This window comes from Trachemys scripta, chromosome 7, assembly GCF_013100865.1.
Source record: "Trachemys scripta elegans isolate TJP31775 chromosome 7, CAS_Tse_1.0, whole genome shotgun sequence".
Classification (NCBI taxonomy): domain Eukaryota; kingdom Metazoa; phylum Chordata; order Testudines; family Emydidae; genus Trachemys; species Trachemys scripta.
Genome location: NC_048304.1, coordinates 126,714,152 through 126,733,965, shown reverse-complemented (window position 1 = coordinate 126,733,965; position 19,814 = coordinate 126,714,152). Strand labels below are relative to the sequence as shown.

The 19,814-nt window shown below is 44.1% G+C and overlaps 1 protein-coding gene across 6 annotated transcripts in view; it reads right to left on the bottom strand.

Moving 5' to 3' along the window:
* Window positions 1-19,814, bottom strand: part of ALDH18A1 (aldehyde dehydrogenase 18 family member A1) — a 100,633-nt gene that overhangs the window by 71,682 nt on the left and 9,137 nt on the right. For 3 of the 6 annotated variants that reach the window (XM_034775449.1, XM_034775454.1, XM_034775452.1), the window contains exon 2: window positions 808-930. In XM_034775449.1, coding sequence (XP_034631340.1) covers window positions 808-901 — 94 coding nt within the window. In that variant the 5' untranslated portion in view covers window positions 902-930. Of the gene's footprint in view, window positions 1-807; window positions 931-4,025; window positions 4,190-11,017; window positions 11,037-11,152; window positions 11,207-19,814 lie in introns of those variants that run through there. The other 3 variants (XM_034775450.1, XM_034775453.1, XM_034775451.1) reach the window with 3 other exon arrangements.

The following is a 19,814-nucleotide window of genomic DNA, read 5'->3' as shown; positions in this document are numbered from 1 at the left end:
TGGTAACTTCCTGATTGGTTTGGTACTTTGCAGGTTGAACACCAGGGCATGCCGGACATCAAGGGAGCGAAGTCTCTTCTCTTTGGCAGAAGTGTGGAGTTTTGGGGGAAAAAAAGACAGGTAAGTAGATACTTTGGTTATTGTGGAAGAGAGGACACAGGATTCCCACTCAGGCCATGCAGTGGTAAGAAGGAACTGGAGAGGCCTCAGCCCTCACTGTCTCTTATGCCCTCAGATGGAAGCACAAGGAAATCCACTGCACACATGCAGGCCAACGAACACTGTTAGCATTTCCAGACTCAGGTGTATGGAGCTCAGGCGTACCCACGTGTGGAATAAACATAAGGACCAGCATTCAAAGAACTGGTTGTTATGGGAATTGGGGAAGGAGATATATAGCCATTTTTACTTCTAAATCTCTCCTCGGTTTAGGAAAAAAATCTAACACATATATGACAGGCATTATTGTTGTATACAATCTTGAGGTGGTGGCAGCAAGTAAGCAGCATTCATAGAAAACACCAGTATTTCTTGACTGAAATTGTGGTTTGTCAGAATGGAAAAGGTGATACCTCAGGCATTTGCTTGAATAATTATTATTGTACTGAGGAAGGAAGTTGCAGTAAGGACCCAGACCTCTTTCTACAGTTCACTCCGACACCAGTAGGTCTTGAACAAACGGGAAAGGCAGCCCATAAACTCCGATGTGGCGCAGAAAGAAGGTGTGAAGATAAGGGTATAAGAGATGCTGAGAGACATACCTTGACCAGTGTTATTACAAACAAGTCCTTTCCCTTGGATACTTACAAGGCTGGGAAACAGCTGTGATGTACTGCGGTGAGAAGAGGAGGTATCGTCCAGGGGAACGGAAGGAGGGGCTCAGAGCAGCTCGACACAACATTGTGAGATGTTTGGGAGGATGAAGGATACCTGCAAGTTAAGAAAAAAAGTCTCATCAATCTCAGTGAACTTGCCTCCCTATTCCCACCACTAAAGTACACACCCAATCCTGCACACCAAGATACCCAGCAGTACATGCCCTTCTCAAAATCCTCTGTGGCATTAGGCATGTACCAGATTTCACTTTCTCCAAGAGCACTTAATTGCCAGCTGCATTCACAGCAGGCCTTCTGTGGCATGCACACACCACCACGCATCCTGCAACGCAAAACTGATCACAAAATGTGTATGGAGTGACATACGGGCATCTATAGTTATATTTAAAGCATTTATCTTGCCACGTGTCTTGTAAAGATGGCAAGATGCCTACCAGTGAGGAAGCGACAGCTGCCTAAATCTCAACAGAATGATATTACTCCAGACTTTCTTCTGTGATCCCTCCCTCCCCCCACTGGACCACCACACTGCCAGATGCAGAGCCCCAGTGTGCACAATTTAAACAATATGTGATCCACGTGTCTTGTATTTAAATTACACACAAAGATTGCAAAATCAAATACTCAAAAGTTAGGAAATGCCAGAACGAAGTTTGCTTGTGCAACCTTAATGCATACATACAGAGGGCTGAATTATGATATAGTTTTCAGTTACATGATCACATGCTGTTTTTTCTCGTGGGCCCCTGCCTCGTTCAGTGCACAGAACAGACTATGCTCACTTAATGAGCAGCTCTTCAATAGTTTTCTCTTTGTTGTTCAGTGTGTGGCCATATGCCTTATTTACCGCACACTACTTGAACCCAAGACAGAATTAATTTCCTCATGGACTTTTCTGTAACGCTTATCATTATAGTATCTAAGTATTTCATAAACACCCTGTGAGGTGAAAGGGTATTATCCCCATTTTACAGCTGGGAAACTGAGACACAAAGCAATTAAAGGTCAAGAGTCCACTAATTTTGGATGCCCATTTGAGATGCCTAAAACCTAATTTTTCCAGAGTACTTAGCATTATATGGCTCTTTAAATGTTCAAATCATAGCTTCCATCAACTTCAGTTACAGCTGTGAATGCTCAGCCCTTCTGCATATCAGACCCGAGGAACTCAAGTCAGGCACCCAGAAAATGAGAATACAATTAGTGACCACCTGTGAAAAGTTTGGTTCAAGAGACTTACCAGCATCACACACAGACTGTGGCAGAGGCAAGGTAGTATGGAAAGGAGGGGGAAGAATATAAATTCAAAAGGAACAGAGGAAGCCAAGAGCAGGGTGGAAAAGGGGGAAGACATTTGAAGGGGAAAGAATAGTCAAAAGAACTTAAATCTATTATCAAGGCAAATACAAGAGACTCAGGCATCTTGGCCAGGATTACAAAAAGATCTGTCCATCACAGGGATAAAAGCTCATCTGTGAAGGAGACAGGTTTTTAGGGGCTAGTTGAAGGCTGCAGAATGGACATGATTTAAGAACCAACTCAAACCGCACCATTTTCCATACCAAGTACAAAGCACATTTCTTTATCTTCCCTTCAATAACAAATATGATATAACAAACCAATTTTTTTTTAATTTCATATATTTTTCCTCTTGAGGAGAAAGAGGAAGGAAGGAGAAAACATGTCACATATGCTAGATATGTTGCTTAATACACTTCTGGAAGACATTAATATTAAGTTGATGAGGATGATATCTGCATAGACTAGATTAATTGGACTGGTAGCCAAAACTAAACGCTACAGAAATTTTCCACTAAATATTGGAAACCCTAATTTAAAAGAAGGAATGTGGGAGGAGGGGAGGGGAAAAAAAAAAAGAGAGAGAGAGAAGTCACCCTTGTGTTATTTTTTCAAATAGAAAATGCTACCCAGTGTTAGAGATCATATCTATCCATGGTCCTTATATGGCCCACACCACCAGAGTATGTGAACATCTCAATCCTTATCACATTTATCCTCTCAACACCCCTAAGGTAGGGAAGTGCTATTATCCCCCATTTTACAGATAGGGAACAGAAGGACTAAAAGTGACGCCCAACATCACACATGGAGCCTGTGATGGAACAAGGAAATGAACCCAGGTCTCCCAATTCCTAAGCTACCACCTTTACCACTAGACCATCTATACTACAGACAAGGGATCAATGAAGCAGAGTCAATACTTTCCTGGGGATTTAATTTGGCTTTTCCTGATGTACTGAGAGTCTTAACCTTACTGTTGCAGTCTTTTTTTGTATTTAGTTTCCTTACAGTTAAGTTAAAACAAAAGCATTTAAATGCGTATTTTTTTAAAAAGCACCTGCATTTCTTTCAATGCTCAATCCTGAAACACACAGGATGTTACCTTAAAAGCCTCCCACCCACAAAACAATCCTTTCCTTAAGAGATTCTGTGCTAAGCCAAGGAAGAGAAAATTCAGCCCCAGAAACCTAGTTGTATAAAGACAGCTATGGTTCACATCAAGTGGGGCTCGGAATAAAGTATGGTCTTGCCCACAGCTAGTGAATAAATTCACTCAGGCTTTATAATGGTTTACAAGGGTCAGACGTGAACAATGTAGAATATTGTTAGTCTCTAAGGTGCCACAAGTACTCCTGTTCTTTTTGCGGATACAGACTAACACGGCTGCTACTCTGAAATGTAGAATATGTATCCCAGGATGTCAGGAATCCATTCCAGCAAGAAGTTGGGTGCAGATTTCTCTCGTCCAAAGGCATCAGGGACCCCTATGAAGAGGAAGAAAAACCTACCTTTCTTTTTAGTAAGACAATAAATATAGTAAACTCTTCTATAGTGCTTTTAATCTGAGTATCTCAAATACGAAATGCAATTCTTTTGCGAGTTAAGTGACTTGCCCAGGTCACACAGCCAATCTGCAGCAGAGTTTGGAATAGACTCTCAGATCCTTACTCTAAACTATCCTTCAACCTGCATGGAACAGACTTTGGTGAAGGGGCAAACTATGTTATTGGCAGGCACAAAGACCACTCAAGCATAGACAGGAAGTTAGTCTAGCTAACTCAGCACAGACTACCAGATGCAATCTATTGCTATGAATAAATCCTATCACATGCAAGTGTCAGTCCAAGTGCAGAGCATTCAGAACAGTTAGAGAATTCGTTTCTGTACCTGACACGTCCTGCTGTGATGTGAGAGAAATTTCTGACAGAAGCAGCAGTGAAGCCAGCAGCAATTGCAGTGAAGGCAGGAGACAGACTACATTTCTGCAGTCTCAACTAAAGACAGACACAGCCATTTGCAGCAGCCAATCCCAGAGCTTCTGGCAGTACAAGCCACATCAGCTCCACCAGAGAGTACCAAGAGCTATCTCAGAAACTGACGTAACCTCACTCTAAGCTCTTCCCTCCCACCAGCACACACCTCTCCAACCCTGCTGTCCCAGCAGCTGATGTAACTCTACTCCACGTTGCAGCACAAAATCCAGAGTTTTAAGACTGTAGTGTCAACAAGTGGTTTATGGGTGGCAAGCCCCAGCATAGGCCAGACAGTGCTACTCCCACACTTAGTACGCAGCATGCTGGCTTCCCGTCCTGCACCCTCCTCTTCTTTCCAGGCCTACTAGTTTTTGGATAATGGTTGCAGACTGGCTGCAGATGCCCTCCTCCCTGCTTTCAGGGACAGGCTGACCCTCAGTTCTACCTTTACTTCAATCTCCTCCCATTTTCCATAACATCACAGATCCCTTCACCATGGGGAGAGACAGAGACAGTTTGCTCTTTACTGACTTCCTCTCCCCCATCAGTTCACACTCCAGTTGCTATGTTAAAGGGGAAGACACACTAGTTTTTTCTGGTAATTAATCGTGTTTGTACTTTTTATAGTTGCTTTCATATTCACCGACATTACAGAATGCAAGCTGACTTCTCTGCTTGATTCAGACACATCACACAGCCTCAGGGCTTCACCACTGTGGTTCTAGTCCTATTTTGCTAGTGTAATTCCAAATTAATTCCAGTGTTGCAAACTATTAGGATTAGCATAGGTCTCACAAGGTTTGGTGTTTTCATTAAAAGTTTCAGCTACTGAGGTTGCATTACCCAAGAATTTTAACTTCCATATTTGTTTTTTAAATGAAGTAAATTTCTAGCCCTCATGGCTACAGTGAACAGCTTGAAAATTTGTGGACACTGCAGACTGACACCAGAAAGCAAGTAGAGAGTGTAGTAGGAAGAGGGCCTGAAACATAAGCCCATGTAACAGAGGCCTGAGGCCTGGGCTAAAATAGTCAAAACCTTGATGATAAAGAGCAAAGTTAAGTTGTGAGCAAGAAGTGGGCCCCTGCTCACAGAATTTGGCAAGCATAGGGCTGATTTTGCTAAAACACATATTCCTAAGAGATGGGAGGACAAAGCATTCACGCAAGCACATTCCAGAAAGGTGGTACCTGAACACCCCGATAAACACATTCCCCAAAGATAACAGGAACGTGCTGAACCATCTTAAAGGATAAGGTCAGGATTACAGCATGATGGATAGAGATGTTTTGATGGAACTTACAAGTACAAGGCAATGGGTGGCACCCCAATACATCAGAGGGTGGCACCCTGATGCATCAAGGGTGATAAGTAACTTGTTTGGTGTATAAAGATGCATTTCAGAGGGAGTGTCTTTGACCAGCCGAGGGGACAGTGGAAAGTCCTACCACTGACTGAGCTGCGTCCATTGTCACAGGCATACATGAGCTAGTGTAACTGTAGACATTGATCCAGGGAGCTAGGACCATGCTTTGCTGACAATAAACCTGACCAAGCTCCTTCGCACCTTAACAGATTTTGTGGTCATTGGGCAGTTCGCTCGAGATCTGCTGTGCCAGCAATCTGTGCAGAGCTGGGACAACACACACACACACACGCAGCCACACATCTGACGACATTAAGAGTTATTATTATTATAAAGTTTTGTGATATTGGGGGTCACTCCAACTCATGATTTTGAACACTTGGAGTTGGCAACACTGGAACTTGCACTCTCCACAACAATATTGGGGTGATTCTGAAACAACTGGAGTGGGAAGAATAGCCAAACACAGGGGCATCTATTCTTAGTGCAAAAACAGTTATTCATTTCCCCAGTACAGATGTCTTTACAGAATCTCTCTCTATCAAAATGAATATATACCTAGTTAATAGATACACCTAGTAAAGAAGAGCAACTTTCCCCTGGACTAGGCCCACCTTGACAATTCTTAAATATAACTTTGAAATAGACTGCTCCAGTATCCCCCTTAAACCATTATTCAAAATATCCACAACCATCACCATAGCAACTGACGATATGTCTACACTATGAAATTAGGTCAATTTTACAGAAGACGATCTTTAGAAAGCAATTTTATACAGTCAATCGTGTATGTCCCTACTAAGCACAGTAGGTTGGCGGAGTGCATCCTCAATATCATGGCTAGCATCAACTCAATGTGGTGCACTGTGGATAGCTATCCCAGTCCCTGCTGCCCATTGGAATTCTGGGTAAAGCTCCCAATGCCTGATGGGGCAAAAACATTGTCACGGGTGGTTTTGGGTACATGTTGTCAGTCTCCCTGCCTTCCCTCCCTCCCTCTTTGAAAGCAATGGCAAACAATCGTTTTGCTCCTTTTTGCCTGGGTTACCTGTGCAAACACCGTAGCACGGCAAGCATGGAGCCCGCTCAGCTCAGCACTACCGTTGTGAGCATTGGAAACACCTCGCGCATTATCCTGCAGTATGTGCAGAGCCTGGCTAGGAACCGCCAGCACGAGGAAGATTGCGAGGAGGACATGGACACAGACGTTCCTTAAACCACGGGATGTGGCAATTGGGACATCATGGTGGCAGTGGAGCAGGTTGATAGAGTGGAACGCCGATTCTGGACCCGACAAACAAGCACATACTGGTGGCACTGCATAGTGTTGCGGGTATGGGATGATTCCCAGTGGCTGCGAAACTTTCACATGCGTAAGGCCACTTTCATGGAACTTTGTGAGTTGCTTTTCCCCGCCCTGACAATTGTTTTCCCCCTGCCCTGACAGTTGAGAAGCAAGTGGCGATAGCCCTGTGGAAGCTTGCAACGCCTGACTGCTACCGGTCAGTCGGGAATCAATTCGGAGTGGGCAAATCTACCCTGGGGGCTGCTGTGATCCAAGTAGCCAAGGCAATCAGTAACCTTCTGCTAACAAGGGTAGTGACTCTGGAAAATGTGCAGGTCATAGTGGATGGCTTTGCTGCAATTGGGTTCCCTAACTGTGGTGGGGCGATAGACGAAACCCATATCCCTATCTTGGCACCGGACCACCTTGCCAAACAGTACATAAACTGCAAGGGGTACTTCTCAATGGTGCTGCAAGCACTGGTGGATCACAAGGGACGTTTCACCGACATCAACATTGGATTGTCGGGAAAGGTGCATGAATCACAGAATCATAGAATCTTAGACTAAGGTCAGAAGAGACGATTATGATCATCTAGTCTGACCTCCTGCACAATGCAGGCCACAGAATCTCACCCACCCACTCCTGTAACAAACCCCTAACCTATGTCTGAGTTATTGAAGTCCTCAAATCCCACACTCAGGTCTTCCTTAACGACTGACGGTTTCATTGTTCTGGTGCACTATGTTAGGCTGGTCAGACAAAGAGAAAGGTGGTCTTAGGAAGGGCTTTGAATATTTGAAAAAAATAAACTAATTTCTGTATTCAACACAGGGCTACTGCAGAGAGTGGAGTACCAGGATGAGGTGTTTATGATGACCTATGTTGCTAAGACAATAGGCTACTGTATGGCTTCATTCCCAGATATAGTTAGTTACAACAATCAAGTCTAGAAGACAGTGATGCGTAGATCACTGTGGCTGGGTCTCTAACAGAATTAAGTACGATTTTCTGACCAATCCCAGATAGAAGTGGGTGGGGCTTTTTTGCATCATGACTATTTGAGCCCCAATGGCATTGAGTTTAAAAAGCGCCTCCAGGCTACAGACTGACTTATGCCGAGTGCAAATCCTCTATCCAAAATGCCTCTACAATAGAGAAGGCAAGTTCTCTGAAAAGTTTCCTTCTTCCTACCAGGATCACCTTAGCCTTGCCTGGATCCAGCGTTAGACAGAGGCTCTTCATCTAGGTGCTGCTTTCACAGCCAGGCACTGAGACAGCTGCAAGAAGGTGATGTTATGTTAAACATAAAGGAGATGTAGAGCTGGGTGTTCCAATGACTATTTCTGTTTTCTTGCACTCGGAAATGTTGCCAAAGTCCCTTGGCATATTTCAATTTCTACTAACTCTCCTGTGATGAATCAGGGAATCTGTCTACATAAATTATAACTTCTGATTGATATTATGACGTTATGAAAATTGCTGCATCACTGAACATCTCTATGTAAATGAGAAATCCACGCTGAGCTGGCAGGACCTGTAGAACACACCCGCTGAACTAGGCACAGTACAGAGTAGTTAGGATACCCATTATATGGTCATAGTATGGCCATTAAGGACATTGGTTGAAGCAAGGAGAACCAGTTTCTGTCAGCCCCTCAACAAGGATTTTATAGGGAGGGATAGCTCAGTGGTTTGAGCATTGGCCTGCTAAACCCAGGGTTGTGAGTTCAATCCTTGAGGGGGCCACTTAGGGATCTGGGGCAAAATCAGTACTTTGTCCTGCTAGTGAAGGCAGGGGGCTGGACTCGATGACCTTTCAGGGTCCCTTCCGGTTCTATGAGATAGATATATCTATATATATCTATATCTATATATATAGATATATATATAGATATAGATATATATAGATATATCTATATCTATATATAAAAATAGATCCTGTCAGACTAACGCAAACCTTTTTTTGAGGAGATTACAAGTTTGGTAGATAAAGGCAATAACATTGACGTAACATACTTAGATTTCTGTAAGGCATTTGACTTGGTACCACACAACATTTTGATTAAACTAGAATGATACAAAATTAACATTGCATTGAATGGATTAAATACTGGATAACTGATTAGGTCCCAAAATGTAACTAAACAGGTAATCAGTATTAAGTACGGGTGTTTCCAGCAGGGTCCTACCGGGATCAGTTCTTGGCCCTATGCTATTTAACATCTTCATTAATTACCTGGAAGAAAACAGATCATAGATACAGGTTGAAGATGACACAAAAATTGGGGGAGTGGTAAATTAGGAAGAGGACAAGTCACTGACACAGAACAATTTGGATAGATTGATAAACTGTGTGCAAGCAAACACTAAGTTTTAATACGGTTAATCTAAATGTAGAAATCTAGGAACAAAGAATGTATGCCATAAAATTACATCATGGGGTCTCTGTCCTGGAAAGCAGTGACAGAAAAGATGTTGGGGTCATGGTGGATAATCAGCTGAACATGAGTTCCCACTGTGACCCTGTGGCAAAAAAGGGTAATGTGATTCTAGGATACATAAACATAATCTTGAGTAGTAGAGAGGTTATTTTATTTCAATATTTGACAGTGGCAGAAACACTGCTGGAATACTATGTCCAGTTTTGGTGTCCACAATTCAAGAAGGAAGAAGAACTACAAGAATGATTAAAGGATTAGAAAACACGCCTTTCAGTAATAAATAATTTGACCACCTTGAATCTATCTTAGCAAATCTATCCTTAGAAAGTTAAGGAGTGATTCAGTTACAGTCTAAAAAGGTACCTACATGGGGGGAAAATATTTGATAATGGGCTCTTCAATCAAACGAAAAGGTTAACATGATCCAGTGGCTGGAAGTTGAAACTTGACAAATTAGCACTAGAAAGAAGATGTAATATTTTTTAACAGAGTAATTAACCATTGGAATAATTTACCAAGGGTTAGAATCATAGAATATCAGGGTTGGAAGGGTCCTCAGGAGGTCATCCTACAATATCCTTGCAACCCCCGCTCCCATCCTCCACAGATCCTTTTTGAGTCAGGACCCCTACAATTACAACACCCTGAAATTTCAGATTTAAATATCTGAAATCATGAAATTTACAATTTTAAAAATGCTATGATCGTGAAATTGACCAAAATGGACTGTGAATTTGGTAGAGCCCCCGTTATACAGGAGGTCAGACATGATCACCATGGTCCTTTCTGGCCTCAGAATCTATGAATAAGGGGCTGGCATTTGGAAAGTGGAAAATTTCCAAACAGGACAAAGATGGAGGCGACAAAGCAGTGATTTAAGGAAGACTCATGGGTGAAGGTTTTGGAGGCAGATACAGGAAGTTTTAGGCAAGGGAGAGGAAGATATAGGCATACTTTTGTAGTGTGGGACTGTGACAGGGTGCTGGCTAAGGAAATCTCAGCCAGGCCTCTGCCAGGCCAGCTCCAATCAAGAAAGGGGAATTGGAGCTGGCTGAGTAAGCCCAGGACTGGTTGGTAAACGGGGAACAGCTAACAGCCTCATTATCCAGGGGCTATATAAAGACAGGCAAGAAAGAAGCCAAGGAAGAAGGAAAGGGAGGAGCCAGAGAATTAAAGTGAGTGGGGGCTCTTTTTTACTGGCTGCAGGAGCTAGCAGTCCCTGAGGCTGTAATATTGAAGCTATTTGTAGCTAGAAGGTGGTGGGAAAGTATACTGTAAATAAAGAGGACAGATGATTTCACCAACGCAGAGATCTCAGGCTGGTTTGTGGGTGCAGCAGGGGCAGAACCAAGGAGGACCCAGCAATGCCTCGTTACAGGGACCCAGTTTAGCTGATAGCCCAAGGTTAAAGCAAGTTCATTTAGCAGAGAGAGGCTCCATGGTTCAGAAATCAAGCAACGAGGTGAGCAGAAAGATCCCAGACACCCCCAGAGGACCCTGACCCCCACCCAAAGAATGTTCTAAAGGGTGAGGAAATTGAGGGAGGGGATTGTGTAGTAGTGTTCATTATTTTTGTATAGATCCGTTTCTTGTGCTATTAAGTAAAGAGCAATAACTTTTTAGAATCCTGGGCAAAGTCTGTGTGCGTTCGGTAACAAACATCACACACCCTTGGAGAGTTAGCCTGTGAACTCAAGAGTTTCCACATGATTGTGGAGTTCTGGGAGAGGGGATGTCTATGCTAAAGAGGATTCTGAGGAGTCAGCACTGGTCCCAGGGGATAGGCATTTGGACGACGAGGTCTCAGCTACCAGTAGGTTGGTGCCAGATGGAAGATGTGCGCCCCAACGGTGTGCCTACAGACCCCCAAGCCAAAGGCAGTGCCTGGACTCTGCTCAGATGCCAAGGCTTAAAGCACACAGTATTCAGTATTTGGATATCCTCACAGCAGTCTGGTCAGTATCTGATAGGAGGAGCTCCAGATCATCGGACTGCAATGCCTGTGACAATGAAAAAGGGAATACAGGTCACCATGTGAACACAGGGGAAAGGCAGAGACGTTAAATGCTGCTGTCGATCACTTTTGCTATTTGTGACCTGTTGCGGTTCAATCACCATCAACCAGAATTTGCTTCTTTTATAAACAGAACCTACAATACGGCCCCTTGGAGCTACATTACATAGGTCTAACGCCATATCAGATTGTCAAGATGATGATTTTTATAAGGAGAATTTCTGTGACTGACTTTTGAAATTTGTTTCAGTGCAGTTTTCTTTAAGTCTATATGTTAACTTTGAAGCGGGGGAGGAGGCTATCCCTGCAGTCTGGGAAAACAACTATAAAACAGCAAGTCATTGGTTGAATGAGTAAATAACAAAGGAAGAAATAAAGTTCTTAGCAAACCTTGTTAACACATTATATACAGTTTGATTATCTAAAGCAAAATAAACACCTAGAGATGTGCTCAAATTCAGTAGAGGAGGTAGCTGGAAATGTACTATTGCTAGAGATGAAAGTTTTCTAAGAGAAAAACCTGACTATCAAAAACTGAGGTCCATACTCAAGTATCAAATTTGTTAATATTTCAAGAGAAGGATCAAATGGCATGGGTTTTATAACTATGATCAGTGTCACACTCTGGCTACCCTCAAACATGAGCACCATAACTTAAGTCTTCCAATTATAGCAGGTCACTTGATCATCAGGAATGGGAGGTAACAATTAGTAAGGCACTAACAAGATTTTATTGATTCAGTCCCTTTTGCACACCCTCTTCACAGGTAATCTCCAATTGAGAGTGTATTGTTATAACAACTCCAGTTCATCTAGTCTAGCCCATGCCTTCAGAGGAAGGCAAACTGTACCCCACAAACACCTGGACAGTTGTGCAACCCTAATGCCTTGTCTACACTAAACAGATTGACGCAAGACAGCTTACATTGACCTAGCTGTGTACATGTCTACGATCAAATTGGTCTCTGCTGTAAGTGCCCTGTTATGCCGACATAGTAACACTAACTCCCTGTGAGGCACAGAGCCACAGTCGATGTACTTAGGTTGATGCAGTGTGAGTACAGACACTGCATTACTTATGTCGACCCTATCTGTCCTCCAGCAGCTGTCCCACAATACCCCACACTGGCTGCTCTGATCACCATTGTGAACTCCACTGCCAGGGTCACAGAGACCACAAGCCACTCCCTCCCCTCTAAAGCCCTGTGAATTTTTGAAATTCCCTTTCCTGATTGCCTGGCTTGGCAAGCTCATTGTTGAGTGCAATCACCCAGCGGACCATACTGGCTACATGCTCCTGCCTGGAGTGGATAGGAGATATTGGATCTCCTGAGCCTGTGAGGAGGAGAGGTTGTGCAGGCACAGCTCTGAACCAGTTGTAAAAAATGTAGATCTCGATAAGCAGATTGCTCAGGGATGCAGGACAAGGGTCATGACAGGGAGCAGCAGCATTGCTGCGTGAAAGCCAAGGAGCTGCACCAGGCACATCAGATGGTCAGGGAGGCCAACAATCAATATGGTGCCGAGCTGCAGACCTGACACTGCTACAAGGAGCTGTATGCCATACTTGGCAGAGACACCCCCAGCTCCCCAACTGCATCGTGGATACCTCTGAGTCACAGGTCTCTGCTGTGAGCAGAAAGGAAGAGGTAGTGAATGAGAAAGCAGGAGGAGGAGAAGGAGGATGGGCGACAGGTGACTGGGGTATTCAGCTGCGCTGTGAGCCTGGACCTGTTTTTGACTACACCACAGTCCAGGCAATCCCGCCACTCAAGCTCAATGCAGGAGAAGGAACCTCGGGTATGTGTGTAGATAAATTTTCAATTACAGGGATAGCACCACCAAAGTACTCCCCCAGGATCACTATGGGGATTTCAATATTCCCAATGGTAATCCACCAGCGGGAAAAGAAAATCTCTGCTTGTAGCTTTCTGAACAGTCCTGTGTTCTTAAAGAAGCAAGCGTCATGCACCTTCCCCAACCAGCTCACACGGAGGTCAGCAAAGCATCACCAGTGATCCACCAATGCCTGCATAACCATAGAAAAGTAGCCCTATCTGTTGATATACTCAATGGCAAGGTGGTCTGGGGCCAAAATAGGGATATGCATGCTATCTATTGCTCCACTGCAGTTCAGGAACCCCACTGCTGGAAATCCATCCACTACTTCCTGCACATTGCCCAGAGTCACAGTCCTGCATAGCAGGAGGTGACTCCAGATTGATTACTACCGGTCAGTCAGCAACCTGGCATTGCAAGCTTCTACATTACAATCACCACTTGCTTCTGCACGGTCAGTGCAGCTCTTCTTTTGGTGTCCCTGCTTTGGAGGGCTGGGGTGAGCTCAGCACACAGATCCAGGAATGCGGCCTTGCGCATTTGAAAGTTCTGCACCCACTGCTCATCAATCCAAACCTGCATTACAATGTAATCCCATCAATCAGTGCTCATTTCTCAGACCCAGATGCGGCGCTCCACCATCTGCAGCTACCCCGTGAATGCTACCAACAATCTTGAACTGATTCTTGCTATGTCCCACAGCAATCTGTCCTCCAAGGGATTGTTGTGTTCCCTGCTATTCGATTCTTCTTCTATTCAGCAAAAAAACTTCAGGACCAGACTGCAAAGAGAAACTGCTGAGCTCCAGTTCATTTGCAAATTTGACACCATCAGATAAGGATTAAACAAAGACTGTGAATGGCTATCCAACTACAGAAATAGTTTCTCCTCCCTTGGTGTTCACACCTCAACTGCTAGCAGAGCACCTCACCCTCCCTGATTGAACTAATCTCGTTATCTCCATACTGATTTATACCTGCCTCTGGAGATTTCCATTACTTGCATCTGAAGAAGTGAGGTTCTTACCCACGAAAGCTTATGCTCCCAATTCTTCTGTTAGTCTTAAAGGTGCCACAGGACCCTCTGTTGCTTTTTACAGATTCAGACTAACACGGCTACCCCTCTGATACTCTATTCTTCTTGTGGCTCTGCAAATACTCCAGGATCATGCACCCTACACTTGCAATGCTCATGACGATAGTGCAGAGCTATGCAGGCTACATGCTTCCATCAGAGATTGTAGACTGCGAGGAGGGCCACGTGGGCTTGTGAGATTTTGAAAAAAAAAAACGGAAAAAATATGGAACGCAGGTAGCATTATGGGATGAAGACAGTTGCAAACTGGGAAGTTGACCCCATGCTCCCAGTCACACCTGCATGACTCGTTTTGGCCCCATCATGCATTGCCAAAACTTCACCAGAGTGCTGGATTGATGGTGGCAAGTTACCTCCCCTTGGTGCACTGCACTCTGCATCGATACAAGCAGTCCTGGTGACTATGTGCACCGCCAACACAAGGAGCCAAGTATGCATGCACACAAGTGATATACTGACTGTGGTGGCTGTGTGCCCACATAACTTGGATTGACATAGGTTTGTAGTGTAGACATGGCCTAAGTTGGGAGATAGAGAATTTCTGCTCAAAGATTGATGAATGCGCTGTCACTGCCAAGTATAAGATTTAATCACTATTGTCCTAGCTTGCAGTTATTAGCAGAAGTTACATAGCCCTTTAAAAATCCAGACAGTTGAATGACAGTGAAGTCCACAGGCTGACTACACACTGTAGGAAGACTGATTTCCTTTACTTGGTTTTAAATGTTCTGTTTTTAATTACATAGTTACCCTTGATTGTTGGTCAGTAAAAAGCGAGGAGAGTCGCCTACTCTGTAGCTTGTGTAGGCTCCTTCCATCCCTCTATCCCCGACAAGCTCCCTGTTGGCCACCCTTCTCTTTCTCAGGGACTCCCTGCAATTTCCCCCAACCTCCCTCCTACCAGGGTCTGAGAGTCCCAGTCCCTCCTCCCCGTATACCAGGGTACCCCATTCTCCCTCACACCACATTCCGCCAAGCAGAGGTTGTGTGCCCCCCAACCACCATCTAACAAGGTCCCGCCTCACATTCTCTCTCCATGTCAGGTGCTAAGGGCTCAGTCTGCCCCTTCCCCCAAACTCTCCTCAAACCAGGGGAGATGTGTGCCCTATTCTAGACTCCCCCATTTCCCCCTCATGCCAGGGGCTGTGGGCACATCCCCATTCTCCCTTCCTCTCCCACCATTATTCTTCTGTCCGAGAGATAAGTCTTTTAGGGTGTCCGCATACTAAACTGAGATGAAATGGGGTATTGTTAGGCTGGAAAACATCCATGGATGCCATCAACCAGTTCTTTGATCTATACACCACTGAAAAGATGGTTGAGGCTGTAGCTGTGCTAGTAAGTTCCTGTTAGCTCTCTGTGTCCCCCATTTTCTCCCCATTCAATTTTCCTGATTTCCCCCCCCAAATTAATAGGGTTCTGGCCACCGATGCCTGGAATCTGCCTTGAAATTTTGGAATTGATCGGCTCTAGTGTTCCAAAGTTATCGCATCACTCACAGACGCCGCCAGAGAAATGCCACTAAGGCCTTCACAAGCTCAGCAAAAGAACAGATGTGAACAGCGTTCACTCAACCCTTCATAATACTGAAATAAATTAAGTCACTCTCCAACTTCTCTCTTTTCTAGACTAAATAACCAAAGTTTCAAAAGTCTCCTGATAAATGCAAGTTCCACTGAGATCTTTGGGATCCTCTCTGGATTTCTACAGCTTGTGCTGCATCCTTCTTCATGAGAAGCAACCAAAATTGGATGCAATACTTCAGAGAAGGTTGCCCTTGTTCACTATAACTAGGCTTGAAGTTTACCAAATGCCTACCAGCCAGAGCTGTTAGAGTAATAATGCAGTACATAGCACTTATAGCATTTTTCAAAAAGAGTTTTACAAATGTTCGTTTATCCTCACAATAGTCCTGAAGAGTAGCCAAGTCACTACTGTCCCCATTTATCAGACAGCAGCATTAGTACACCCAGATCCCACTTTCCTGTATGCTGAGATTCATGTATCAAGCAACTGTGGCCCTCTCAGCTGTTGGGAAAGAGGGATGTTCTTGCTTCTTTCACAGCATCCAGGTGGAAGGAAGGAGTTCTCTCACTGCTCCTCCCCCATTGCTACTGTAAGAAACCTGAGATTGACCATATTTTCATACATTTCATGTTACTGCTCTTAGTGCAATGGCCTATGTGATGCATGGCTAGAAAGGGTTAAACAGCCTGCAAAATAAATAACCCTCAAAAGACACATAGGGAGATGTTTGTGTATTTACATATGTATGAGTAGGGTAGACAATGTAATCAACAGTCCTGGTCTATGCTGTATTCTGATAATTCAGAGGTCAAAAGAAGATCCTATTGTTTAAATTAATTGTAAACACGGGATTATCCCGGTATTCATCTCTCTTTGAAATGTACTGTGAATGGTGGAGGAACAAGCAAATGGCCTTATGTTAATTCGTATACCTAAGTACCTGTGATGGACCTCCTTGTCATCCTAATTACCTTTTGTTCCCAGAGGAAATCCCAACTTGTCAAAGAGGACATGAAATTGTATAAAAGATCCTTGGGTCCTGATTCTGTCATCTCAGATCTGCTTAGACTTTCTTAGGGAAAGTTTGAGTCGCAAGACTGAGGTCCCAGTTATGCTGGTACACCCTGAACGTGAGATTTTGACATTGGACTATGACCTATGAACTGAATTCTAAAGGAACTCTTTGCAACTACGAAGCTCACCATTTCTGCTACGAATCTGAACCTCAATGAATTGAACTCATGTCTGTATGTATAATGATCTTTGGCTGTAGTGTGTATTTGGGTAAGATCTGAAACATTCATTAACCTGGGAGGTAATATGTCCGATCCTTTGGGATTGGTAGAACCTGTTCTTTTATGTGACGAAATAAGATTTACAGAAATTTTCATCATATTTGACGTCAGTACCTGGATGGAGGCCTGAAGCTGGATCACTTTAAGGGAACTAAGTTGTTTGGACTTCTGAGTAACCAGTAAGGCAATAAAGCACTGGAATGGGTTACCTAGGGAGGTGGTGGAATCTCCTTCCTTAGTGGTTTTTAAGGTCAGGCTTGACAAAGCCCTGGCTGGGATGATTTAGTTGGGAACTGATCCTGCTTTGAGCAGGGGGTTGGACTAGATGACCTCCTGAGGTCCCTTCCAACCCTGATATTCTATGATTCTATGCTGTACACATCTTTGCAGTGTGCTCCAGTGATGCCTAGATCTGTCCACGGAGCATCTGAAAATGTTTCAAAGACTATGGTAAGCTTAGACTTGTCCCACCCTGCATGTGTCTTACCATATACTTATTCAAGCTGAACCTCACCTGCCCAGTACTACCCATATTCCCCTAATACTTGTAAATCCATTTGGCGTTTCTCACCATCTCTTCATAGGTTTAAGAACCGTAACTAACTAAGGGACACTGAAAGACAGCCACCTCTGGGGTGCAACACAATACTATTTCACAGTACACAACAGCAATGGTGTCAGCACCAACTGATGAAGCATCCTATTATTAGCATCTCATTGCTAAAAAGCAACTGTCAGGGTGGTTAAACACTGGAACAAATTGCCTAGGGAGGTTGTGGAATCTCCGTCTCTGGAGATATTTAAGAGTAGGTTAGATAAATGTCTATCAGGGATGGTCTAGACAGTATCTGGTCCTGCCATGCGGGCAGGGGACTGGACTCGATGACCTCTCGAGGTCCCTTCCAGTCCTAGAATCTATGAATCTATGAATATGAAAAACTAGTCCAAAATTATTATACCTATTGCAGTAGCACCTGAGAACCACAAATAAAAACAAAGGCCCCATTTTACTAGACAACAATACCTGCCCTAGAGCTTTCAATAGAAGATTTAGACAAAATGTAAGACAGTAAAATAGAACAACACAGGGGGACTGAAGAGGGTTACAGTAGAGACTTGTTAACACAAGTTATTCACTGACAAAAAAAATTTAGTTAACACTGAAGTTAGTGACCAGTCAGACACATGTACAGTAGAGATACTGCTGTGGCCAGGTAGCGATAATATCCAACTCCTGCATAGCATTTTTCTTCAGTAAATCTCAAAGCACTTTACCAAAGAGGGAAACAATATTCCGATTGTACAGGTGGGGAAACTGAGGCACAGAGGGGACGTGACTGGGGCATGTCTCCACGAACAAGTGCTACAGCAATACAGCTGCAGTTACATTTCTGTATTGGTGCAGTGTAGACACTTTACGTAGCTACAGAAGGGATTTTTCCATCACTAGTAAATTTCCCACCTCGAGAGAGGATAGCTAGGATTCTTCCATCCACCTAGCAGTATTTACGCTGGTGTTGCAGGTCACCATAACTGTTTCAGGGATGTGAATTTTTAGATTTAAGAATTGTCAGCAATGGAGAACTGTAGCTTTTTGGGCGTCTAGTAAGATGTTCTTACATAATTCCCAATTATCACTGATATTTTTCTGATTAAATCCTTTCTCCCAGCTGATCTGGCTCTTAATTGTTTTCAGCTTTGTAAATTGGCCCTTTAAAGCACCAAGTATATATACACCACTGAGCTGGATTTTATTCTGTTTGCACCTTGTAAAAGTGATCACTTTCATCTAAATTACCATTAATTTTTAGTTCAGTGATCAGTTCTTCTTTGTCATGATGAGATCTGACAAAAAAATATGGCATGCAACACAGGGGAATTCTGAGTTAGGACATGATCATAGAATATTGGGATTGGAAGGGACCTCAGGAGGTCATCTAGTCCAACCTCCTGCTCAAAGCAGGACTAATCCCCAGACAGATGTTTACCCCAGTTCCCTAAATGGCCCCTTCAAGGATTGAACTCAAACACCCCTGGGTTTAGCAGGCCAATGCTCAAACCACTGAGCTATCCGTCCCCCATCTATAATATTTAGACATTCCAAGGGTATTCTTTTGCGAACAGGGGCTACTAACAGGGAGTTTCGCAAGGGAGTTTGGAAGGGGAGCAGGAAGGGAGCGCGGGTCCCTTGCCGGTTCTATCTTATACCCTTTATTCCCCTTAAAACCTATAGCCCAAACTACATTCCAAACTTCTTGCTTTAAACAACCCTTCATTAACTAGGAGAAAATGCAGGCAGAAGCCCAGCTGCAGAGTGGGGGCTATCCAGTTTATTGCACTGAGTATAGCATGTATGATTACCTGCCCCTTGGGCAGGTGGCATGCGTGTGCATTCGGTGCAAGGAGCTCCTGGCCCTCAGAGACCACATATGGACTCTGGAGGCAAGGGTGGCGGAACTGGAGGAGCTAAGGGAGGCAGAGAGGTATGTTGATGAGGCTTTCCAGGACACTGTAGAATTGTCCCACCTCTGGTCAGACAGCCCCTGCGCTGTTGAGGAGTACGAAAGGCCCAGGGAAGCAGAGCAGTCAACGGGAGCAGAGGGAAACCTTCCCATAGTTGGGACCCTCCTTCCAGACGGTGCTGGGGTTGCCTCTCGCACTGAGGTTACCTCTCCAGGGGAGGGAACTCCAGTTGCTAGGAAAAGGCAGGTATTAGTATTGGGAGATTCGATCATTAGAAACATAGATAGCTGGGTTTGTGATGACCGGGAGAACCGTATGGTGACTTGCCTGCCTGGTGAGAAGGTTGCGGATCTCTCAAGGCATCTAGACAGACTT